General features: G+C 40.5%; 4 protein-coding genes and 1 long non-coding RNA gene across 6 annotated transcripts in view; 3 read left to right on the forward strand and 2 right to left on the reverse strand.

Moving 5' to 3' along the window:
• Nucleotides 1-814: 814 nt before the first annotated feature.
• Nucleotides 815-10,692, reverse strand: LOC5511904 (beta-catenin-like protein 1). 2 transcript variants are annotated; one of them, XM_001632188.3, is made up of 15 exons: nucleotides 10,552-10,692; nucleotides 10,098-10,262; nucleotides 9,123-9,229; nucleotides 8,740-8,879; nucleotides 8,219-8,316; nucleotides 7,314-7,499; nucleotides 6,667-6,739; nucleotides 6,523-6,581; nucleotides 5,759-5,907; nucleotides 5,073-5,205; nucleotides 4,941-4,989; nucleotides 4,251-4,429; nucleotides 2,462-2,599; nucleotides 2,002-2,074; nucleotides 815-1,317 (listed from the first exon to the last, which is right to left on the reverse strand). In XM_001632188.3, the coding sequence occupies exons 1-15, from the start codon at nucleotides 10,579-10,581 to the stop codon at nucleotides 1,229-1,231; spliced, it is 1,668 nt and encodes a 555-aa protein (XP_001632238.2). In that variant the 5' UTR covers nucleotides 10,582-10,692; the 3' UTR covers nucleotides 815-1,228. The 2 variants fall into 2 exon arrangements, with proteins under 2 accessions (XP_001632238.2, XP_048576674.1); XM_048720717.1 differs by having other exon boundaries at nucleotides 10,098-10,341; nucleotides 10,552-10,676.
• On the forward strand, nucleotides 10,676-12,845 carry LOC5511903 (Fanconi anemia core complex-associated protein 24). The gene is made up of 5 exons (XM_001632228.3): nucleotides 10,676-10,871; nucleotides 11,018-11,160; nucleotides 11,386-11,680; nucleotides 12,016-12,047; nucleotides 12,695-12,845. Exons 1-5 carry the CDS (start codon nucleotides 10,766-10,768, stop codon nucleotides 12,806-12,808), a joined length of 690 nt encoding a protein of 229 aa, XP_001632278.2. The 5' UTR covers nucleotides 10,676-10,765; the 3' UTR covers nucleotides 12,809-12,845.
• On the reverse strand, nucleotides 12,805-18,833 carry LOC5511871 (WD repeat-containing protein 88). The gene is made up of 11 exons (XM_048720719.1): nucleotides 18,620-18,833; nucleotides 18,426-18,536; nucleotides 17,617-17,702; nucleotides 16,876-16,939; nucleotides 16,426-16,564; nucleotides 15,958-16,096; nucleotides 15,603-15,787; nucleotides 14,643-14,725; nucleotides 14,369-14,437; nucleotides 13,898-13,990; nucleotides 12,805-13,640 (listed from the first exon to the last, which is right to left on the reverse strand). Exons 1-11 carry the CDS (start codon nucleotides 18,704-18,706, stop codon nucleotides 13,521-13,523), a joined length of 1,176 nt encoding a protein of 391 aa, XP_048576676.1. The 5' UTR covers nucleotides 18,707-18,833; the 3' UTR covers nucleotides 12,805-13,520.
• On the forward strand, nucleotides 13,852-17,758 carry LOC116618008. The gene is made up of 3 exons (XR_007306260.1): nucleotides 13,852-13,993; nucleotides 14,112-14,752; nucleotides 15,946-17,758. It is a non-coding gene; the product is annotated as an uncharacterized LOC116618008 (long non-coding RNA).
• A 2,130-nt stretch (nucleotides 18,834-20,963) lies between the features above and the next one.
• The window catches only part of LOC116618007, a 32,013-nt gene continuing 28,373 nt past the window's right edge, over nucleotides 20,964-24,603 (forward strand). The window contains exons 1-3 of the mRNA XM_032381225.2: nucleotides 20,964-21,175; nucleotides 22,645-22,719; nucleotides 23,303-23,479. Coding sequence (XP_032237116.2) covers nucleotides 21,123-21,175; nucleotides 22,645-22,719; nucleotides 23,303-23,479 — 305 coding nt within the window. The 5' untranslated portion in view covers nucleotides 20,964-21,122. The remainder of the gene's footprint in view (nucleotides 21,176-22,644; nucleotides 22,720-23,302; nucleotides 23,480-24,603) is intronic.

Below are 24,603 nucleotides of genomic sequence, written 5' to 3' on the forward strand. Positions count from 1 at the left end.
TTTCTTCTTTGGGAATTTTCTTTGAAGGGTTTCCACAATTTACTCTTGTGTTTTATAAGAACGTCTAATTTTCAGTTGGACAAGGCCGTTCTTATTTTGGGGGCATTCATTAGGCTGGATAATGTTCTTAACGATGTTCTTAAATTTTAGTGTATATAAGAATATAATACCCAATTAATTATTAGGAAGAATTACACTAATAATCTATAGAATAATAAGGTTGTTACTATGAGCACAATTTGATTCTGCATTTGAGAACGCATCGGGACTAAAATAAATTTTTGCTGCTATCTGAGCCTCGGCGCGTTCTTAGCATGTTCTTAAAATTTGGCGACTCAGGCTGGACGTTTTTTTAAAAAACTTTCATTGGATGAAGCACAACAGGGAGGGAGGGAGGGTATGGTTTTTGATTACTCTGTACCAAAGTAAAGGCAGTGAGGGGGGGGGGGAAGTGCCATCGAAAGGGGTTGGGGGGAGGAATGCAAGTTGGGTTCTCTGTTACTGAGAAGTGGCGAGACGGTAGGTGTAACCAGGTGGGAGAAGAGCCCGTGTTTTCTTTTTAAAAAGTTCAGGCTCAAACGAAAATAGTTTCTCAATGCTCCAACCGATTCTGGGCCACTGAAACAAAAAGAAAAAAAAAGAAAAGAGACATAGATGGCAGACATGGAGAGCTGGCGCAAGAGGTAGGTCGGAGGGGTGAGCGGAGTGGTCAAAAGGTAGGTCGGAGGAAAGGGTGGTCAAGAGGTAGGTCGGAGGGGAGGAAAGGGGTGGTAGATAGCAGACAGGGAGGAAGAGGTCAACAGAACAGCCTTTATCACATTAATCAGTTTTATTTCTTCCCCGTTCAATGGTGCACACCCAACTGTTTTGGCTCATCTTGGCACACAAGGCGGTGCACTAATGAATGTCACAGACTCAAGATAACTATATGTACAGGTTTTCTTTTAGAACATGGTTATGGTCCCCGAACCGTCTTTATGCTCAGAACTCAACGAGTAGGTTTGTTCCGGATGAACACGTGAAATAACAAGTGTGGGTTGGTATATAGAACACTTGGTATCAGTCTATTGAATAGCTAAAGCTTTCTTCTCCAGTCTCCTCAACATGCATCACACTAGTTCGTCTTGTACTACTATCGCAGATTCGTCTTCCAGCCTTCTTCCAGCTTACTCTTGGTCCGAGTCATTCACTGTACATCTGCTGAGTTTCTACGCGCATGCACTAATGATTAAAACCGATCAATTAGTGACAGCAGGCGGTTTTTCTCCATCTCTCTGCTTTCCTTGCTTTTGGCGTCTCCAACACTAGCTGCGTATTCTACGGTTGGTACAAACAAAACACGATTACCTTCAAGTAACATAGTCTGGAACTATTAGGGGTGATGATGATAGGGATGTGTGAGCGTGTGAGGGGAAGGAGTGGTGGAATAGGGAGCTGGGGGCTAGGGAGCGGTGGGATAGGGAGATGGGGGCTGGGGAGTGGTGGGATATGGAGATGGGGGCTAAGGAGTGGTGGGATAGGAAGGTGGGGGCTAGGGAGTGGTGGGATAGAGAGATGGGGGCTGGGTAGTGGTGGGATAGGGAGGTGGGGGCTAGGGAGTGGTGGGATAGGGAGGTGGGGGCTAGGGAGTGGTGGGGTAGGGAGATGGGGGCTAGGGAGTGGTGGGATAGGGAGATAGGGGCTAGGGAATGGTGGGATATGGAGATGGGGGCTATGGGGTGAGAGGTATGAGGTGGAGGAAAGACGGCCAAAGAAGGGTCGTGACAAAGATATGCTGATGGAAGAGTAGGAAGAAATGGGGGCATTTTTTGTTAGAAAATCTGCCATACAAGGAGGAGGCATGCCCCACCCTTGCCTCCTAGCCATGGTTGCTCTACCCCTTGTTTCACACCGATTCTGTGAGTCAGGCCAAAATGCTAAAATGGAGATATGTGTTCGTATTCAATCATCTTGCATCCACATTTGAATGTGCTTCATATCGTGGCACAACTTGCAACTTACCTCTCATGACCGCCTTGATATCTTTCATGGAACCGCCATGTTGGTTTAGTAGCGCTAACACGTGCTGTTTGATCTAGTGAGCAGAAAATAACCACGCAAGAACATAATCAGCGCCACTATAAATCCCCCGGGGTCTATAACAAATCTCATGCTCTAAATGGTGCCCCAGGGTGGCCTTGTCAATCCCAGGCTTCAAACATCAGCAGTTAGTCACTGCTCTTGCTTAGGGAATAAGATATTCCGATGCAGTTAAAAAACGAGGTAAACCGAGGTAAACTTTTTACCTACAGTGGTAGACTGATTACTTACTAAGGTAGACTAATTAAATAATGAGGAAACCGGTTACCCACAGAAAAAGACCGATAACCTGCTGTGGCAGATCAATTACCTACAGAAGTAGACTGATAACCTACCGAGGAACAGTAGACAAATCACCTATAGAAGTAGACTGAGTACGTACCGAAGGCACCCCTGAGCAGCAGCTCTCCAGCATGATACAGTCAATGAGTTGTAGAGTGAATAATCCAGCGTCTAATCTTCTAATGTAGAACATGTCTTCTGTATCTTCGTCTATTTCTTCTCCTTCATCAATCAGTTCCTGCAATTCATTTTGTTGTCAAGTGCTAGCCATAATGATTTTATCTCTGTTTGTTACATCAATGGACACGCCTGGCTGTGGTCTATTATATTTCCCTTTACACACTGCCATACATAAAACAGCATCCTAGGTTCTTAATATTTTGTTCTCCTCAGAAAACAAAAACTGCAATTCATTTTGTTGTGTAATCAAGGGCTAGCCCTCATGATTTTATCTCTGTTTGTTACATCAGAGGACACGCCTGGCTTTGGTCTATTATATTTCCATACATAAAACAGCATCCTAGGTTCTTAATATTTTGTTCTCCTCAGAAAACAAAAAGGCGTGGGGTGAAGGGTGGCCTATGGTGAGTTTAAATCCTTTTATGAAAGCTATATATGAGGCCATAACATTGTTTCAATTTTTTTTTGTTCATATCTTTTTATCAGGAATCAAAATAAAGGATTTTAGTCAACCTTTTCATTTTCATTCTTTTCATGAAAGCATAGTGACTCCCTGTTCTGTCTGTGTTTCATCTACTTTTGTACCATGTCCCTAGACCCTCCCCCTTATCCTGCACCCCATATCCTGCCCCCCTGGACCTTCCTGCCTACCCTGCACCCTCCCCCATATCCTGCCCCCCCCTGGACCTTTCTCCCTACCCTGCACCCTCCCCCATATCCTGCCCCCCCCCTGGACCTTTCTCCCTACCCTGCACCCTCCCCCATATCCTGTCCCCCCTGGACCTTTCTCCCTACCCTGCACCCTCCCCCATATCCTGTCCCCCCTGGACCTTTCTCCCTACCCTGCACCCTCCCCCCATATCCTGTCCCCCCTGGACCTTTCTCCCTACCCTGCACCCTCCTCCATATCCTGTCCCCCTGGACCTTTCTCCTTACCCTGCACCCTCCCCCCATATCCTGTCCCCCCTGGACCTTTCTCCCTACCCTGAACCTTCCCCCCATATCCTGTCCCCCTGGACCTTTCTCCCTACCCTGCACCCTCCCCCATATCCTGTCCCCCCTGGACCTTTCTCCCTACCCTGCACCCTCCCCCATATCCTGCCCCCCCTGGACCTTTCTCCCTACCCTGCACCCTCCCCCATATCCTGCCCCCCCTGGACCTTTCTCCCTACCCTGCACCCTCCCCCATATCCTGCCCCCCCTGGACCTTTCTCCTTACCCTGCACCCATCCCCCATCCTGCCCCCCCTGGACCTTTCTCCCTACCCTGCAACCTCCCCCATATCCTGCCCCCCCTGGACCTTTCTCCCTACCCTGCAACCTCCCCATATCCTGCATCCCCCTGGACCTTTCTCCTTACCCTGCACCCATCCCCCATCCTGCCCCCCCTGGACCTTTCTCCCTACCCTGCAACCTCCCCCATATCCTGCCCCCCCTGGACCTTTCTCCCTACCCTACACCCTCCCCCTGTCCCCATATCCTGCCCCCCCTGGACCTTTCTCCCTACCCTGCACCCTCCCCCCATATCCTGTCCCCCCCTGGACCTTTCTCCCTACCCTGCACCCTCCCCCCATATCCTGTCCCCCCCCTGGACCTTTCTCCCTACCCTGCACCCTCCCCCATATCCTGTCCCCCCCTGGACCTTTCTCCCTACCCTGTCATCCTGGACCTTCCCCTCTCACCTTGACCCCGCCCTGCCACATTTCTCACCTGTTTCTCCTCCTCTATCTTGGCGTCAACTTCCTGGACTCGCTGGTAGTATTTGAAGTGTAGCTCCATCAGCCGGTCCACCTTGATATGATCATTTTCTACAAACTTCTGCACAAGTCGACTGCGTAAGTTTCCCGTAAGGTTCTTGAACAGGGAGGCGAGAATGGATGTAGTGTGTTCTACAAGGAATCAGGATGTTATTGTTAGAAATCGTTAGTCCATTTCACTTTTGTAATCCCTATCCAGTTTGAAGTTCATCACAATATTGCAAAAAGATGTATAAATACTTGGGTCTTTTTATTTCAATGGGAATTATTATTTGATACAGATTTTATAATATAAAGATGTATTGTCATATTAATATATCCACAATTTCTTTTCTAAAACATTACATCATCTTTATATCATAGCAAAAGGGTTTCAAGAAGAAATTCTTTTTATATACATACAAATAATACCAAGTGAATCTCCCAAATCAATTCAAATCAATTGACAAGCATTCCTCAAGTGTCTGTAAAAACTACACAGTCAGTCTCATAATAAAACAGTTTCAAAATATCGCTATTCTAAATTATCATATCGAAAATTCTAAAGTAAATCATATTAGTATTATTAATTATCATATTAGTATGATTAATAATCGTATTAGTATTATTTAAAATCATATTAGAATTATTAATATTTCTTCACCTTCATACTCTTCTTCCGATCCTCCTAACTTTTTGGTTTTCTTCACCGGCTGCAAATAAAATAAAAGCCCAGCAAATCTTTAATAATACATCAACAAAGCACCGGAAGCAGCATGCTCGTTTAAGCACCCACCTTCATAAATAATGGAAAAAGACATCTAAGTCCCAGGAACTCCACAAACTTGCCGCAATTATCAGAGCCCTCAGGCCCCTGCATGGCATAGTCCAGAACCTTTAAGGAACTTCGCCGGGACATCTTCTTCTCCCTTAGGGAAACAAGGAAATATGTTAATGTACAATGACTGCTGGGGTGTGGGGGAAACCATGGTTTATCACTTTGGTGGTGCAGTGGAAAACTAGGCTCGTCAAAACCAGGCACAATAGTTTAGGGAGGGGTAGGAAGAATTGAAATAAATAAAATGTTTAGTATTTATATAGAATTTTAACAAAGACATGTGGGAAGAATTGAAATAAATAAAATGTTTAGTATTTATAGAGACATGTGACTATCTTTACTCATCATAGTGTGGAATGATACATTCTACTCTATGCAGTTAACTACTGAGTGCAAGTTTGTATGCGAGCACTGTCGCTGAGAATGGTACCATGGGCAAGCATGCCAAATAGTTATTTTTTGTCTCCCTATACAGGTTAATGAAGTGCTATGAGAGACAGGACCTCTGGAAGAACATCCTTATCCGCGCAGACAAAGGATTCAGAGTCCCAAATATAGAGAGCTGGGTATTTACAACAAGTTGACCTGATCTTGAGCCCTGGTTCTTTTGGAGACAAGGCTGTATCACTAGGTTTATAAAATACCTCAACATTAGAATCATGAGCTGAAGACCTTCACCACGCAGGAACAGGTCCTTGTTGGGGTTGAACATCAAGGAGGAGCAGAGGCAGTTAAACAGATTTTCCATATACTCAGTCTCGTCTGAAGTTGTAGGATCATAGCGCTTGTATAGCTATATAAGACAATAATATTTGTAGGTGATAACTTAATCAAAGTGACAAAGCCATCTGGCCTGGGGTGTTACACCTGTGCTAATTTGAGGGACACAAAAATATACATCAATATTCTAAAAATATAACAAAAAAATGATTGAAATAATTTAAAAAAAGAATATAAGATTAAACTGTAGCAATTTAAATAAAGCAATAAATCCAACATTTTTTTTCAAATACTGTAGTGATGATAATGAAATAAAAGGACATAAAAAATAGCATGCCAACTCGTTCGACTATTCGTAATTCTGTTTGAACAGTTTTTAAAATAAATCAAACAGCTTTTTTGACTTGTAAATGAGAAAGACTTTTTACACATTCAAATGACTTTTTAAGTTAACGAGGTTTATCATATTGCTTGTTCAAATGACTTTGAAGTTAATGAGAACAACAACTTTTTTAACAAGTTTGAGTAAATAATCAAGACATTATGATAAAATTTTCTTTGCAGAGTACAAGAGTCATAAATGGTCTAAGTACCACACATCTGATATGATATAAGTTAAGCAGGAAGCTGGAAGCTGTATTGGGGAAAGTAGGAGGAATGATCCCGACTTCTTTAACTGTCTACTTACAGATAAACATTGCAGAAGGGTATCAATTCCATTTAGCTCTCCTAACAGTTGTCTGTTTTCTGAAAGAGAAGAATAATGTAAAAATGAAGTAAACTAAAGGTTGTTATTTTAATTTAAACATTCTATGAATATTTATGTACCTACCCTCTGTGTTTTGTAGAAGAATAGAAAGGATCTCACTAGCATATAGCTTATTTGAGTCATATGGAGGCTTTTGCTGAAAAAGAAAAAAAGAAATTTGCCATGCATGCAGTGTAGAAAATCTCTAAATTAAACTTAAGATAAAAAGACAGTGACAAACAGTAAGAAAAGTTACAGTGACAGCGGAGGGAACTGAAAATTGCACAGGATCTGTTGAAGGTGAAGGCACATAATAAAAGATAAACAACAGACAACAAGATAAACAACTTGAGCTCCCACTAACTCAGAAGTAATTTCTGTTTCCCTTCTAGCCATGTTCTACATAAATCTTACACCAATAACTGAATTCCCATTAGAAAATGCAGAAAACAAATTAAAAAAAAAGCAGAAACTTGTTTATTATATTGTGCAGTTCTATGTCTTACCACCCATTATAAGGACATTTCCCAATAATTTATGTGTTAGTTTGTAGAAGAAATGAGAAAGACTTTGGTCCTCCTTGCCTATTTACAATCCCATTGGCATTTTTAATGATTGAATTTTTTAGACCAAAGATAAAGCTATTTTTTAATTAAGTAATAACTTTGTAATCACCTATCAAAAGGAAAATATAACAAAGTGTAGGCTGACCAAGTCTCCTAAAGATTCACCTTTAATCTTCTTAAAATCCAGCTGAGCAGCCCCTGTTCGCCAGCCGCAAGACTGACGTTATCTTGTAGCTCTGTCATGTTCTCAACTATTCCAAGGGTGTTGTGCACACCATCACTCTCCTCTTTGATCGACTCATCCAGTCTTTCAAGGTTCTGTACTAGCAAGGCAATCACCTGACCTTCAAGCTGGGATACAAGGGTAATATAATTATCAATGGCATGGATAATAGCAAGTTGTAATTACAAGGGAAATACAGTCGCTTGACAAAATGTTGTCGTCAACAGGCTTCGTGACTACGCGACAAGCCCGTATGTATGCATGGGTAAAAACCATTGAAGCGCCTAGCTTCATATATTAGCCACCACATCTAAGCCTAAAGTTATGCGGTGGCATATATACAGTATAAAGCAAGGCGCTTCAGTGTTTTTTACCCAGCTTACCATGCTGGCATAGAAGCCGGTTGATGACAATGTTTTGTCAATCTACTTTATACTTATCAATGGCAAGGATAACAGCAAGCTGGGATACAAGTGTAATATACTTATGAATGACACAAGTAATAGCAAGCCGGAATACATGACGGCTGCAGCCATTTCTGTGTTTGTATGGCATGATTTTAAAGCCATGTTGTCACCAGTTTACTTCCAATCGATTATGTAACAATCTGCGGTGATTTTAACAGTAAACGAGAAAAATATTTCAGAGTATTGAAAGCAGTGTGTCTATTGGAAGTTTCTTTTTAGTTGTGATTGATAATTTAGAGTGGATGGCGGGTTAAATATCTTGGATTCTAATAGATTCTTTTGTCTTTTAAGGGTTGAAGTAAACTGGTGACAATGTGGCTTTAACAATCAAAAAGGGCAATAATGTCTTAGTGCAAGTTTCCTATTCTAGTGGATCTTACCAGTGCATCTATCAGAGCAGACGCACCCTCCTTGCTCTCATTTAGAGTGTCCACATCTGTCATTTCTTGTAGTAAATCAATCACAGCAATAGAGATATCTGAGAGAACTTGTCAAAGAAACAAAGTTTACATAATATAGCTCATTTATGAAGGGGTGAGAGGAAGAAACCAGGGACCCAGAGAAAAACCCTTTGAGCAAAGGTGAGAACCAACTAATTGGTGAGAGACACAGGTGATACACAGTGAGAGTCTGCCAACGGATCCATCCAGGTTTACGCCAAGGTTCCAGAAAAATTACATAAGAGTTCTGCTGACCTTGATAAAAATTAAAAAAACAGGAACTGCTTATTCTAAAATTGTTCATTCTTAATTTATACTTATTAAGGTCTCCATGTAACCTCTCAGAATTGATATTCTAATCTTATATATCTTCTATATGTGGTTTATACAGATATGATGCTTCCATACCAAGAAAAAACAAACCTGCAATAGCACCAAGTGAATTTACTTAGCAAGGATACCAGTATTATCATGGCTTATAAGCCCCAACATTGTATTAACAGCATTAAGGTCCACAATAGAGTGATACATCTCTGGGACAGTAGCTAAAACATGTAATTTCTGCACCTCTTCGTTCAGATCTAGTTCAGATTCCATAAACCTGTAGCACATAAACAAAACATTACAGTTAATTCAAGCCAACATGGTAACAATAAACCCCCTGAATGCAGGAGGGAAAAAGTACAATATTTTATTTGGCACCTCCTAATTATACCACATCCTAATAATATGTATGGCCATTTGGGTAACCTGGCGAAGGGGGACCAAGAACAGTGCCCTAACTTCAAAGGATTATCAGACTTTAACCCCGACCTACTGACTAATGATGATAAATCATACTCACTTTTCTGGATTGTCTGGATATTTTATTCTCATTTCTTGATTTTTGGTGACTTTCTTTTCAAATGCCAAAAGCATCTTTTTCACAGCACTTGCATCTAAAGCCTCCCCCTAGAAATACGTAGGAATTGTTGGATTCAAATCTAGACAGGATGGCATTGATTATAGTAATGATTCAAGTAAGAGTCTGTGGTGGGTATTCTATTTTTCAAGTCTTTGGGGGGTTACTTGTGTAAGGGTTAGATAATGGACACAAGTGTTTAATGGGATTTAGGGCACGAATTAACAAAAAATCAGTGAGTGCACAGCACGAGCAGATTTTTTTTAATTCGTGCCCTAAATTCCATAGAACATGAGCGGACATTATCTAACTTTCTTAAAAAAATTAACACTGCCACAAGATATTTTGAAATGACAAAGTTGCAAATTAGGGAATACTAATCACTAAGTAGATAACCACTAATTACGAACTACATTTCCCACTATTTCCCTATTGTTCAATGCCCTTGCTGCTTGACACCTTAATAACTATGAGATTTAGGGGGTTGAAATGGAGAGCGCTGATTGGTCCAGTTGCAGTGATCATTTTCTAATTGGAATAGGGGCACGTATTTCATTGTGGTGGAAAATATCAGTTTTGTGCTCATATGGATATAGAAGTTGATGATATAATTAGCAGACCTGTGTTGTAATGCGAGAAAGTCAATGTTAGGTGAATAATATGAAGCTTTACCAAATTCAATAGAATCCTTTTGGTGAGATCTTTTTTAGGTGGGAGGGGAAAGGGTGCTTATTTGAATAATTGTGGTACATCTTTCTGTCTGCAATGACAAGGTGTTCGTAACAGTGGGGTACCCATTAAATGAGAGTTTACTGTTTTCCTGTCTGCAATAACAAGGTGTTCGTAACAGTGGGGTACCCATTAATTGAGAGTTTACTGTTTTCCTGTCTGCAATAACGAGGTTAGAGTTTACTATACCTCTGGTTCATTTTCCACCATTTCCAGGATCCTCTCTCTCTCTTCCTCGGTCAATTCTCTGGAGAATTCCTCTTGAATTGGTAATGGCTTCTTCTTACGTTGAGTCTCCTCCTCATCCTCGTCATGGCCACTTGACTTTCTTTTGTTTTTACCACCTTTGTCAGGCTTTTTAATAACACAAACAACGCAATACGTTTTTCAGTTGGAATGCTGTTTGTTATTCTACACATCTCCTGCCACCGGTCTATGGATTAAGAATCTCAGTTGCTTTTTAAAGAAATTTTGACAGTCTTCAGGGCAAGGTGTGCCGCGGAATAAGAAAATTAGGCAGTGTTTGGTCAAAAAACTATACCATGCATGGTGCGAGTGCTGGAGTACCTTAGAACAAAAAGTAATGGCTTCGACAAATCTAACTTGCTAATTTTAGTTTGCATAAAAACGCGTAGAAATTTACCTGAAAGGAGAGAAGCTCTCCGACATCCATGCTACCGTCTTATAAATACACAATTATAAAGCAAATTAATATATATAAAATATTTCTATTTTCTTGACAATTTCACAAAGATTCAAAGACCAAATTAGGTCAGCGGTTATATGCTACACTAAAGAGTACGCATGCCTTATCGAGAGTGGCCGCAGTAAGAAATATCAAGGGCGCGGAATCCAAGATGGCGGCTCCGTCGACTCCTCGTCTACACGGCGCTTTGATTCCTTCTGGACATGTTTTGCTAAATGAGAAATGGCGGGACAGTGAGATTGGGAGGTCCATCAAGGGTATCTATGTTTATTTCCTTATAATTTTTGTGTTTCAGGCCTGTTTGGGTTGCGGTGATAATTTCGTGCCAAAATTTAAAATTCTTGCTGTTCATTTTTAGTACCAAGTAGTAAACTTAAAGTTGATCTCTTTTCTCCTTTCACAGAAAACCATATAAGGATTATGTACGATGACCACATGAGTTTGGTAGATTTTCATCCGTCTAACAAAGTAGCCATTGTATTCCTGCCAGAAGCTGAGTTGATTGGCGGGATTGACTATAAGGGGCGGATCCTCAAACTGACAAAGGTAAGAGGGCGTTGAGGGGGAGGTTTTCAGTGGAACTGCCTGGAGTAACAAAAAGCCCATTTCTAGTAGTCAAAAGAGTTATAAGGTTTTTTAAAGGAGAGACAGCCATATCATATCCAGTGCACAATCTTCTAGGTATTTGCCATATAACGCGAAACAAGGTTCCACCAGCCCCTACACCCACCAATAGTCACATCCTAAAATAGGGGTGTCTCTCTTTCCTAGTCATCATTTCGATGCATCGTTATTGCTGAGCGCACCCCACTGAGTGAACAGTACTTTGCAGCACTTCAGAAGTTTGTAGTCATTGAGAGGTCACTTGCACTGTTGCCAGTAACAACACAAAGCGAAGCAGGCAAAATTATTGCACACATGGTGAAAATGGAGAACAAGCCTGCAAATAATCCATATCGTATCAAGATGAAGCCAGTACAGACAGACAAAGCACTTCTTGGCACCGTCCAGAGCATTCCCGGACTCGGTCAAAAGAAGGCATTGGCACTGCTAAAAGAATTCAAAAGTAAGCCTCACAAACAACATAACATTTAACTTGGGGGAATCTACAGTAAAATTTCAACATCTAGTCTATGTGTTAACAAGAACAAACGTTATCCCACAGAAGAATGAGAAGAGTTAGCTTATAACGCAATCTATAAGTATTAAAAGTACAAAGGAAACCCTTTGGTGGGAATGCTGAAATGAAACCAAAAACTTTAATTTTTAATGTCATCCTGGATCTAAGAGCACACTTAAAATCATACTTCTATAATCATGTATTTTCTGGACTATCAGGATTCTAAAACATAAAACTATTGAGTAATTGTATTGAAGTTGTCTTTTTAAACATTTCAACAGGTATTGAAGTAATTAGCAGAGCAAGTGTAGAGGTAAAATATATGAATATATAAGGGGAGATAGCAGTTGCGCTGTTGGGGGTGTGGGGCTCGGATAGTGAAGTGGATTATGTTTGTCAACAGAGTCTTTGTTTTTATCATGCCCAAATCCTTTCTGAGGATAGAAAGTTACAGTAGAAGTCAATTTTTCTTATCTCTCCAAGGCTAGCGATACACTTTGTGCATCTTTCGTTGAGTGCCAGAGTCCCCTCTCCCCTACCTAAAAAATGTGCAAGCCCAAAATCCAAAAGACATCCTGTAACACAAAGTATGTGAGAATTCTCAATAAGACATCCTCCACAAAAATATCCTTCAACCTCTTCCCCAAGATATTTGGCCCCTAGGGCACCTGGGGAACGTGGCATAAAAAAGATGGGGCTTTTATTGAATAAGTTGAGAGGGTGGCTAGTTAGGTAGTGTAGGCCTCGGTCCTTTTTCTGTATCAATTGAGAGGGATGACTACCCTGGGAACCAGAGGCTCCTAGCTTCACGCTCATTTGTTGTTGCCGCTTTGCGGCTCTGAGAGTGAAGCTCAAAGTCTCTGGTTCCCAGGGTTAGGGGGGAAGAGTCATGCAATTTTGTTCCTTTCACTGGTTGGGCTTTCTATTTTTTTCTCATATGTTCATTGCATTGTATTCCAGGCAATGTCAAGAGTGGTTGGTAAAGCCTGTGCAGAGCAAGTGAAGACATTTATAGACAACAGTAACGGCAGAGGTGCAATTAGGAAACAGTTAATAGAACACAAGCAATCTTAGAGTTTTATAATATTAAATATTTATTTCACACTTTGTACATAGAGAGGTATTATACATTATAATATTCATACACTTCTTCAAAATAACAGAATATATATCTATATGTACATGCAATCTACATGCATTTAAATGTATGGCTCATTACCGCATGTCTTACTATTCACGACCACCATAAACTTCTCAACTCCATGTCATCAGACAATTCGACATACAATCACATGTTCAATTTGTTAACCTCTCCCTAATCCCTTAGTCCTTGGTGTTAATTGTAACAGCTCTGCAGTCAAGTCGAGCCTTTTACAGTACATCGCTCCAGTGCGGTAATGTAGCTTGCAGTAGGGTGATTTAGATCCACAACACCGGCAAGATGATGGTGGCTCTGTTATAAATACTGTAAGTGGGATAACTTATGTGGATTTATTGTTATACAGATAATGTGATGTGCCATGCGCACATGTGTTGCCTTTGATTGTACTGATGAGATTTTCTTGAAAAACAAGATTTTATGAGCATAGGCTTATGCACATTTTTTTTGAGCATGCATTTCTTTCCAATGTGCCTCTGTCTTCAGGATTGCATTTCATGCTTTTCAAATTCCTCCTCGGGCAGCTAACAAAAATTAGTGTTCATGAAAGGGCCTGCATCCATGAGCCAGGTCTCTTACCAGTGTCTTAGACTTAAAAAAGCTCTGCATTTTTCGGGAACACATGCCTTAGTTAGTGTCTGGAGGGGTGTACATTGAAGGGTGCTCAAGACGACAGAAAACACAGTACTTTACATTGTCAGACTCCTCCAGCTGAGCAATAGAGAAAGGCTTACTGCAACTTATACACTGCAAACAAGAGAAAATGGGTAAATATTTGCATTACCTATCTAGATTCACTAATAAATGTAGAATTTTAAGAATAAGCGACAACAGAGACAGATCGAGGAGTTTCGAAGCAAGAAAGGAAAGGAGAGCCAGATTAATTGTTCTATCTAGGATGGTGTTTTCCTATGTCCATGTTCTGCTTTCAAGGATATAAACAGTCCCTTTAAACATTTGTCAGTGTGCTTATGCCATGCTGTTTGCATTGTCTTGCTTCCTACCTGTACAATCCTCAAACCAATATTCTTTCTGTGCTCCAGAACGACTGGAATGTCATCGCTTGACTCAATATTCCATAACCGCACAGTCTTATCCTGGTAATGTAACATTCATATGATCATATACAGTACTGTGGCTTTTCATATTTTTTATATAGGCCAGGATTATGACTTCTTTAAGACTTCTTTAAAGTCTTTAACATTAATGCTTTTTTAGATATCAAAAGTATTTTCTGCAAAATAATTATTCAAGGATGAAGACCTCTGCATTCTTTGAAATACCAAGGTATTTGCAATAAAACCAGGATATTTTGGGGCTTTAAATGCAGTGTATATCTGTGTTGTTTGCAAAACGCTAAAGAAGGGAGATCTTGAATTGAATCTGGGTGACAAGAAAAATGGCCAAACTCCAAAAAGAATAACCCTGAAGAATTATTTCTTAGCCACCTGGTCAATTTTCAGGATAAAACAAACCTTTGAACATGATAAAACCCAGTTTTGGTCATCACTGAATCTGCAGTCATTTACCCATCCAGCGTGACCCTTTAAACAAAGAAGAAAGCCATTAATAATCAACAGAAAGTCAACATGTATACAAGGCATTATAACATAATGTCAATATCAATCAAATATCTTTAATAATGTTATTTTGAAGTTTTCTTGATAATAAATTGAAGTATTTTTAAATTGTAAACAATACAAAAGGAGTAGTTATTAATTGACATTGTTTATATTAAAGTTTACTCACTTTTAATGCAAACTTCTGGCAGGAGTTGTCCACATCCCATATGACTAAGGTTTCATCATACGATGAAGAGACCAGAGAACTGCCTTCAATCATAGAAATCTCCATAAGAGGTAACAAATTTCTATATTGCTAACAACAACCCTTGTAGGCATGACATTACTTAGGCTACTGTTATTGCTCCAATTAGAGTGCCTCCCCCCAAATAAGGGCCTTGCCTAAGAGGAAAAAAATAAGCATCACAAAAATACCCAGCTCACCTGGGACAGAAAAAATTAAGCAATTAACCACACATGATTAATTCAATAGCATACAGAAGGTGCATACCTGTCAACCCCCAAAAATCTCAAGGCTTGAGATTTTTTGGGGGGGAGGGGTGGGTATATTCATTTTTGGGGGAGGGGTGGGTAAACCTTGCAGGCATTTGCCGTATAGAAAGCTCTTGTAAACAAATCCACTAATAGATCACACAAGGGTGTTAGATAAATTGTGTTTGCAATGGGAATTATTGATTTTCTATAGAATAATTTTTTTTCGGAAGCGATTAAAATCGCAAAAAACCGGGAGATTTTGTGCTCAACGCGGGAAAGCGGAAGAAGGGGTCCAAAATCTTGAGACTCCCGCCTAATGCGGGAGAAATGACAGGTATGTAGGTGACAAGGCCAAAGGGGCTACATGGAAGGGGTTTTACAATTGATTAGATCCCAACCACATTGTGATTGGTATATCAGTGTTAGGCAACTAAGTTGTTAGCCTAATAACCTAGACAGTTGCCTAATGGCTAGACTTTCATAATAAATGCAGTTTCCCAATAATTTCAATAAAGTCAATAGAAACATGTCAGACAAACGTATGGATCTATTTCTTACAGAAATCTGCTAGAAATTGTTTTTGTTGGATAAAGCAATACTTTACAGACATTCCTTATGTTAATCATATCGTCCCTTATTATTGTATACATACCATCCCTGGTGAAGTGACAGGAACTCACTGAGCCCTCATGGCCTTTAGAAAGTGTTATAGGACCTTGTGTCCTGTACACGCCCGTCGCTACATCCCATAGCTGGATATTCTTGTCCCAAGATCCTGTTGCCAGCATGTGCTCATCACTTGAGAAGCAACAGGTGGACACAATATTGATGTGGCCACTGAGGAAAAGTGTGAGATAATAAATATCATGTGCTCATCACTTGAGAAGCAACAGGTGGACACAATATTGATGTGGCCACTGAGGAAAAGTGTGAGATAATAAATATCATGTGCTCATCACTTGAGAATTTAGATATTATTTTTTATTATTTATCAGTGTACATCTCACCCAAGACTAAGTGTGACGTTGTTGCTTGAGGTGTCAAATGTTCGCACGTCTACAATCTTGGTGGTGCTGTCCATGGATGTGGAACAGATACGGTTGTGGAGGGGTGAAAAACGACAACAAGTGATGGTATTACGGTGATCTGGAGATTAAAAGGATGGAATAAGATAATCTTATTAAACTGTCATATAACTAAGGCTCAAGAGGTTTACCTTACATTTATAAAAAAAATGATTTATCATTTCAACACTTCAACAATTTAATTTTTCTACCAAAAATGAGTTGAAATTGACATTGAAAGTGCTTTTGGAACACCACACATGATTATAACAGGTTTACTACATCTTTTAAACATCTTCAAAAAGACACCAAAACTGTTGATGCAAACTTCCAAATGTTCTGGTACAAGATTTTTTATGCTGATTGATTGAAATTGCTCCTTATTCTATTCAATGTATATAAATTTCTTACTAAAGAGTTTCTTGATCAGCTTGCCATCTCTTGCATCCCACACACAGACAGCATAGTCCAGGTCATTTCCAGACACCACGTACTTGCCATCGCTTGAGAAATGACATGTGGTCACAATGCCTTCCTGGACAGCTTGCCACTAGTGATGTTAAGTGTTTCAAATTAGTAATGCCAGATTAAGACGATTCAGTGATTCATTTTAATAAGATCCCTAAGATGTGAAACTGTACACAAGTCATTTTTTGAAACAGATTTTGTTTTCAAATCTGGTCTCTATTACACTACAAATTGGCTCTTTTAATACTATGTTGTCTCAAGATGATATTGTTTTGTTCACTGTCTCTCTACAAAGCCAAACTGTTGTTACTAGGCCAGTAGAACACTAGTGTAATGTGTGATTTTTTTTATTGCAGTATAATAAATAGTAAATAAGGTCATCTACACACTTACCAAGGCACAACCAGTCTCAACATCCCACATTATCAAGGTCTTGTCCCAGCCACCTGATATCAACCTAGAAAAAGAGAACATTAGCCTAGATCATGCATATAATTAATTGTCAATGACTATCCTTTAACGCAGTGCAGTAGCAGACCTCGAAATATTGGGGGGCACAATACAGAAACATTAAGAAAATATTTTGGGGCACGGCCACGCCCCTACAGGTCATTTCCTTATAATTTTTGAAAATATTGGGGGGGGGCATGAGCCCCCAGTGCCCCACCCCCAGCTACAGCCCTGTAATGTGATATCTATGACTTTGCAATCCCCCCCAGCAAATCCTGGGTGTTCCGGCCTGTAGATGCAGTGCATTAAGAAAGAAAATTTAGAAAAATAATCACCAAAAAATTAAACAAGTATGTAAAATGATCCTCTTTGCCTATAATTAGTTTGTACAAAGGATGTCCTATATCGGCTAAGTCTGTTCATCAGACCCTCTATTATACACACTACTGTAGCCTCAGACAACCCAGGGGCGAATACAGGAGGGGTGGGTATCCATCATCTAAATCTAATTCAGCGTGAAGTATTGTTAGGTCTATGTGACCTACCAAGTACCACTGGATCAGTTATAAGCCATCTATATGGCCATTAACCACCCCTTATTTTGAAATCCTGTATCGCCCCTGCAACCTATTGAATGATGTTGTTTGATTTTCTTACAGTTTTCTTCCGGTTTGACCCACTCACTTTCTGCTTGTTGTGTTGGGGTGACAGCTGGTAATGATTGACGTGTGTCCAGTGTACACTTTCAATTGGTTCCCTGAAGATGCATCCTGAAAAGTATCACAATAAACATCAACAAATAATAAAATAAAAATGATTATAGGTGCTTATTTAATTTTTCATGTCCCATGCTAGGTGCTTATTAGGCGGAGGTACTTATTCCTAAAAGCTGTTTTATATATAGATACAAAATGTTTTTTTTTTTATGTGCAGGAGTAAAATCCTCCCAGAACCATAACAAAACAAGCTTTCAATAATAAAATGTTCATTACTTCCTATATAATGTACCCCTTTCCCCCTAGTCATTGCAGTATATCATTAAGTGCAACACATTTAGGCAAGGTGCTCATTTGGTGGAGCGCATACTGTATGCAATAATTTATGTTAGAATGAAGTGCAGCTTAAAGAAAACAAACACCCCCTCTCCCTCTTTTTTGCTCCCTTGTTTATCTTTAGAATATCTGTCCACTTATTGCAACCTCACTACTTGTACTACTGCCTCATTCTATAGAACTTATTATAGGTAGATATTGTGCCAATTCCCAGACACGTAGCCAGGGACATATGAACAGGAGGGCGCTTACACAATCCACTAAGACTTCCAAATGTCAAACCTTATAACACCTACAGTATGCCTGCACGCATCTCCACCCACTTGCCTAAATTTCCTTACCCAAGAAGCTTTGAAATTTATTGATACATTTCCCACGATTTCTTCTGCATTTTCCCTGGCCTAGGCTTAAATGTAGTTGGAGTTGAAGTGATAGATTTACCCATAATCTGATGGTCTTGTCGTGTGAGGCTGTCACAATCTTGGCATCGTCAAAACAGAATCGACAAGAGTTCACCGAGTCCGTGTGACCACGCATCACCTTAATCTTTACCTGAAATAACAGCAAAATCGAGAATCATCTCAGTAATATAAGCTCACATAAAATTGTCGAGTTTTGTTTTGCTTAGCTTTTACCTGAGCAAGCGACTGATGCACCCATGTCGCCCCGTTGCTTGGCACAAGAGCTTGTGTTTCTGCTTCCTCGCCTCCCTTAACACCCATAATGCTGTCCCTATCTGGTTAAAAACTTTCAAATGCTGCAAAAACACTGAAAAAAGTATTCGTTGCCAACCATCGCTATGTCAACTTTCTCCACCATCTTGCAGAAATGCGAACTGCACTGCATCATGGGAGGTCGATCTGCGAAACAGGGAGCCCATGAGGCGTTTATAAGAAGATATGATCTTGAGGGGACTAGGCTGAAACTGGAGAACTCTGAACTGCTCGGCACAAAAATGTATCATGTCGGGCCTGATCTGGTAGATTCTTTAAATCATGACTGAGGTCGAAAACACAGCAGCAAAGTGGGCTTACAACAGCTGAGAACAAACAACATCCAAAGCGGTTTTTGAACCGATTTTTTATCTACTTTTCATAGCAAGCGCAACGGGCTTAGGAAATAAACATGACGAAAAATGAACTAGCGCTTGCAGGCGATACCGTGGTTTCTTTCTATTTTCCTTTCCCTTCGCCACCCTCGCGCGACCACCACGCTTATTTCCTTTACTTTTCACCAATACCCTTGCTACACAGGCGGTACTAGTAACCGTACGCAACGAAAAAGGTAACGGCAAGGAGAACGTAGTCTCCTCGCAGCCGCTTTAAGTTTCGGTCACGCAACGTTTTCACAACGTAGATTTGGTTTTCTAAAAAAATTTCGGCCAGCCAGTATCTGCCTTCTTTAGGTGCTTAGGTTAAGTTCTATATTCAACTGTCGACGCAGACCACAAGATCAGACGCACACCAACAGATAGAGCCCGTACGGTTGTTTTCTTCCTAAAGCTATTTTATGGTTTAAAAAAAAATAAAGATTAGCGTACAACCTCATTTCTAACATAGCGAACAATGAAAGACAGGCTTGCAGCACACAAGTCCCCGCCCTAGCTAGACCATGAAACTGGGAGTTTTCACATCGTGTTTTAACCCTGTACAAGCAGCGCCAGCATTGCTGGTGAGACGCTGGCTAAACGTTGGCTCAGCAACGCTTGCGCAGTTTGAACACCGTGTTGGGAGGTGCTGGCAAGTGTTTGCGAAGTTTTAATTGAGTTCAAAAATTTGTGGCCAACACTTTGCCAGTATCTCCTTTGTCTCGTAGTCATTCGAGTATATCACAGCTTTGCTGAAGCAGTTTGCACCCAGCAATGCTGGGCTCGTTTGCATAGTTTATATAGAAAAAAATAGCTCGCGTCCGAATAATGCTGTAATTTCAAAAAGAATGAACGTTACCGCATCTATAATGAAAGAAAAAATCGCACATTTTTGGTCGTGAAAACGATAAATATGACTGAAATGTATCATGCCGATCACATTCCCACGTGCTACTTTCTAATTATCAGATTAAATTCGTTGTTTTTTATCGTCCTCTTATCACTCGTTGTCGTGCAAATAACGACTGCTACAACATCAGGAGACAAACAGACCCGAATTTAACCGGAATCCAGCGGAATCTTGGGTTGCCTTTTGAAAACACAAATAAAATGATGGAGTCTTGGGTTGCCTTTGGTCCCGTCATGCATCAAACGCCAGTCACGCGTGAACTTATTACCAACATGCTGGCCATGTGTTGGGTTAGTTTACAAACCGGCCTAACTCCGGCCCAGCACTCCACCAGGATTGCTGGCGAATTTTCGCTTGACTGACTATAAGAAAGGAAATGTCAAAATGGGAAATGCACTTTCTGACATTTCCTTTGTCTTGTGGTCAGTCGGGCTAGAATTCGCCAAGGTGCTGGCGCAGTTTGCACCGGGGAAAGAGAAAATAAATGTATCAGACACAGTCAATTTCAGAATGCATTTCACGTCTGGCTTTTCCACAGGTAGCCCAAGCTCTTTCTTTGTCCCAAATGACATTTACGGTAAACATACGGAGAAAAACAAGAATTAGTGAAAAATAAAAAACAACTTGTTGAAAAGATGTGTGTAGTCTAGTGTTGTGTTTTTGTTTACTTTTTGTGTGTTCTCTGGCCGTATTAAAGCGCCCTTTTCAAGATTTAAGATTCACGATTTGAACTCTTACCAGAACGAAGTTCAAGAAGGGACAATGCCCGGACACGTACCGCAAGACAAACTTTGTTCTGGTAAGAGTTCAAATCTAAGGCTAATCTCACAAACGCAAAATCTTATTTTGTTTTTCTCTTATGTTTACCGTCAATATCATTAGGGACAAATAAAGAGCTTGGGCTACCTATATTGCGGGACGCGTGTCAGGGCGCGCATAGACTTCATCGGTTGACTTGGCGCGCGCGTAGGAACAAAACGTAACAAAGCCTCATTATCCGCGTTACATGCTGTCGCTTAGCAGCAAAGAAAACTAACTGAGCTTTTCTGAGAGACACGCCTGCACGATTTGTGCTGATTTGGATCTTTTATCATCTCTTCCTGAAGGGATACCTTAGTTTTTAGAGGTCCTCCAGGTGGTAATGGGATGTGCACTTAGCTGCTCAGAGTTGGAAAACATTACCGATCAGAAAAGGTGTGTTGAAAACTTGCAAGGAAATTCTGCTGTGAGGACTTATGATTGATCGGTTGGCTGATTGATTGATATCGGTTGGTTAATTGTGATTGATTGATTTTGATTAATTGATTGTGATTGATTGATTATGATTGTTTGTTTGTGACCGACCGACCGCATAAAGCCCTGTATAAACTCGCCAGCATTGCTGGACCAGCGGTGTGCAAAATGCCCCAACACATGGCCAGCATGTTGCTCGGTCGGTAGTAAGTTCACGCTGGTCGGTCGGTCGGTGGGGGGACGGGACCAAAGGCAACCCAAGACTCCATCATTTTACTTGTGTTTTCAAATGACAACCAAGATTCCACTGGATTCTGGTTAAATTCGGGTCTTTTTGTCTCCTGATGTTGTAGCGGTCGTCATTTTTATGACTACGAGTGATAAGAGGACGATAAAAAACAGCGCATTAAATATGATAATTAGAAAGTAACACGTGGGATTGTGTTCTGCAAGATACATTTCAGTCATAAATCGGTTTCACGACAACAAATTTGCGATGTTTTCTTTAATTGTACATGCGGTAACGTTTATTCTTTTTGAAATGACAGCATTATTCGGTTGTGAGTAATTTTTTTCTATGAAAACGATGCAAATGAGCCCAGCATTGCTGGGTTCGGGTGCAAACTGCGCCAACAAAGCTACGATATGCTCAAATGACCACGAGACAAAAAAGATGCTGGCCAAAAGTTTAAACTCAATCACAATTTCGCCAACCTTCGCCAGCTCCCATCAGCACCAGCCAGCACCTCCAACACGGTGTTCAAACTGTTTCAACATTTCTGGGCCAGCGTCTCGCAGGCAATGCTGGCGCAGTTTGCACGGGGCTTAAGAGGTTAGCTTCCTTTTTTTTGCTCAGACAAAGAGCTCGTGCTAACGTCAATACTATACAATACCAGGGCCGTAGCAGGGGGTGTGGCACTGGGGGCATGTGCCCCCCCCCCCCCCAATATTTAAAAAAATATAAATAAACTCAGAAGGGGCGTGGCTGTGCCTCCAATATTTTCTTAATTTTTCTGTATTGTGCCCCCCCCCCCAACAATCTTACCCGGCCTGCTACGACTCTAAATACAATTAACATTATTTACAAGGTCATAATGTACATCAGAGGCACTACTCCTTTACGGCGTTAGAAGCTAGGGGTTCCCAAGAAGAGACCCGAAGCGAAACATGAGTCGGTTTATTCCCTTTATTTAACATATACGCAGACCACCTTGTCACTTTACAGCTTGTCTGTAGTTCCAGGATGATGATGATGATGATAATGATGAATAAGTTATGATGATGATGATGACGGTGTTGGTGTTGGTGTTGGTGACGATTATGATGATGCTTGTAGTCTTATTACTTGTACCGTAATAACTTATGGGAAGTCAGAATAATGTTTGATTGCTGGTATAAACGTAACGTAAAAAATGCATTCTAATTTATAGGGAAGTAGAGAAACAGCTACGAGCAAGCCAGCTATGGGCTGATACACTTGAAATGCAGATTGACAGCAAAGTGAGGTGAGTGAAAGACCTAGTCCTGCTCCTATTCCAAGGCTTTCACCGCGGGTTTCTTTGGGTCTGGGTCGAGCTCTCCTATTACGTAACAACTCTTAACAGCAACAGGACTCGTTCAGAAACTCGGGTAAGAACGCCTGGAACTATATAGGATGGTTCTTTTGTTTTTTGTTTTCTATTTTCTCAATAAAACTTATATGATCACCATTGGCTTTGCCATGGCGTTTCTAGAGGCAGAGCTGCACGGGAAATAGCGCGTACATGTAGCCAAGCCCTTGCAGTAATTAGAGTCCTTTTCTTATTGTTCAACCGCTATTTGTCACCCTAGCAAAATACAATATCTGTTTGAATTTGGAAATAGAAGTATAAAATGTTGCTTTTTGATGGCTATATATCGGTATTTTATCACATAATTTGGCTTGATAACAATGACAAAGGTTTGGCTAAAAAGGGCACTTTCAGTATTTTGCGCGGTTTGAAAAAACTTTAAAATGAGACAAACTCTATTTTCTCGCCAAAGCGCTTTTTATTTCTCAAACATGGAGCTTTACTACATGACATATATATTCCAATTTATTTCTATTAGAGAGCTTAGTATGCGAAGAATAGATGTTGAAATGGAACAAGACAAAAACAGAAGTCTGGCCAAGAAAATCTCGTACATGGAACGAGAGAATGAAATGCTGAGGAAGATGCTCAAACATTCTGAGCAGGAGGGAGAAAAGTTCAGAACAGAACTGATAAAAACCACCACGGAATTAAGGTAAGCTACACAACCAAGTTTTTCTCCTCTTTTACAAGCATTTAAAACTGTATTATTGATATTTGCGCACTATAAGTTAAGAAATCATCATTTATTATCATCGTCGTCGTCATTATCATCACTCCATCATCAGGCAATTTTCTTTCATAAACCTGGTTGACAGATGTCAATCTCCAGTCAATCAGTCCTCTTGTCTTATTATGTCCCTATTCTTCCCGCTTTCATTTTTTTCTTGCCTTCTTATTCTTTATACACCAACCAACCTCGTCTCCTAGTCTTCTATAGGTGATTTTCAATATGACGGTTGATGACGCCATATTTAAAATTACCCAGAGTACCCAGAGTACCCACTCTCAGCAGGTGGTTACCCGGTGTTTTTATAGCCGCCATCTTGGATTTTGAGCAAAATGAAAACATCCAAGATGGCGGCTACGAATCGCTCGAGGCAGGTTTTTCGCTATAAAAAAACCGGGTGAATGCCTGCATTGCAGGCTACTAAATCTCTTATAACCACTACATATCAATATCACTTTTAGCAGCATCGGCATACTTCTTCTTCTACTATGTCAACATTAACACCATCCAATCATTATCACCCGTTGTCTTTGCTTCCACGCATCAGCATATTTCTTCTTCTACTATGTCAACATTAACACCATCCTATCATTATCACCCGTTGTCTTTTCTTCCACGCATCAATATACTTCTTCTTCTACTATGTCAACATTAACACCATCCTATCATTATCACCCGTTGTCTTTACTTCCACGCATCGGCATATTTCTTCTTCTACTATGTCAACATTAACACCATCCTATCATTATCACCCGTTGTCTTTTCTTCCACGCATCAGCATATTTCTTCTACTACTTGATGTCAACATTAACACCATCCTATCATTATCACCCGTTGTCTTTACTTCCACGCATCAGTATATCTCTTCTTCTACTATGTCAACATTAACACCATCCTATCATTATCACCCGTTGTCTTTTCTTCCACGCATCAGCATATTTCTTCTTCTACTTGATGTCAACATTAACACCATCCTATCATTATCACCCGTTGTCTTTACTTCCACGCATCAGTATATCTCTTCTTGTACTATGTCAACATTAACACCA

The sequence above is a fragment of the Nematostella vectensis genome, chromosome 13 (genome assembly GCF_932526225.1).
Source record: "Nematostella vectensis chromosome 13, jaNemVect1.1, whole genome shotgun sequence".
Taxonomy (NCBI): domain Eukaryota; kingdom Metazoa; phylum Cnidaria; class Anthozoa; order Actiniaria; family Edwardsiidae; genus Nematostella; species Nematostella vectensis.

Coding starts and splice junctions, on each gene's coding strand:
- LOC5511871 (XM_048720719.1), bottom strand. CDS start 18,706: ATGGGTGTTAAGGGAGGCGAGGAAGCAGAAACACAAGCTCTTGTGCCA. Junction 16,097..16,425: donor GCTGATCAAGAAACTCTTTA/GTAAGAAATTTA, acceptor TTTAATCTCCAG/ATCACCGTAATACCATCACT. Junction 13,991..14,368: donor GGGTTTTATCATGTTCAAAG/GTTTGTTTTATC, acceptor TTACATTACCAG/GATAAGACTGTGCGGTTATG.
- LOC5511903 (XM_001632228.3), top strand. CDS start 10,766: ATGGCGGCTCCGTCGACTCCTCGTCTACACGGCGCTTTGATTCCTTCT. Junction 10,872..11,017: donor GATTGGGAGGTCCATCAAGG/GTATCTATGTTT, acceptor CTCCTTTCACAG/AAAACCATATAAGGATTATG. Junction 11,681..12,015: donor ACTGCTAAAAGAATTCAAAA/GTAAGCCTCACA, acceptor ACATTTCAACAG/GTATTGAAGTAATTAGCAGA.
- LOC5511904 (XM_001632188.3), bottom strand. CDS start 10,581: ATGGATGTCGGAGAGCTTCTCTCCTTTCAG. Junction 7,500..8,218: donor CTGCTCTGATAGATGCACTG/GTAAGATCCACT, acceptor CTTGTATCCCAG/CTTGAAGGTCAGGTGATTGC. Junction 2,600..4,250: donor AGATAGAGGAGGAGAAACAG/GTGAGAAATGTG, acceptor AATGAATTGCAG/GAACTGATTGATGAAGGAGA.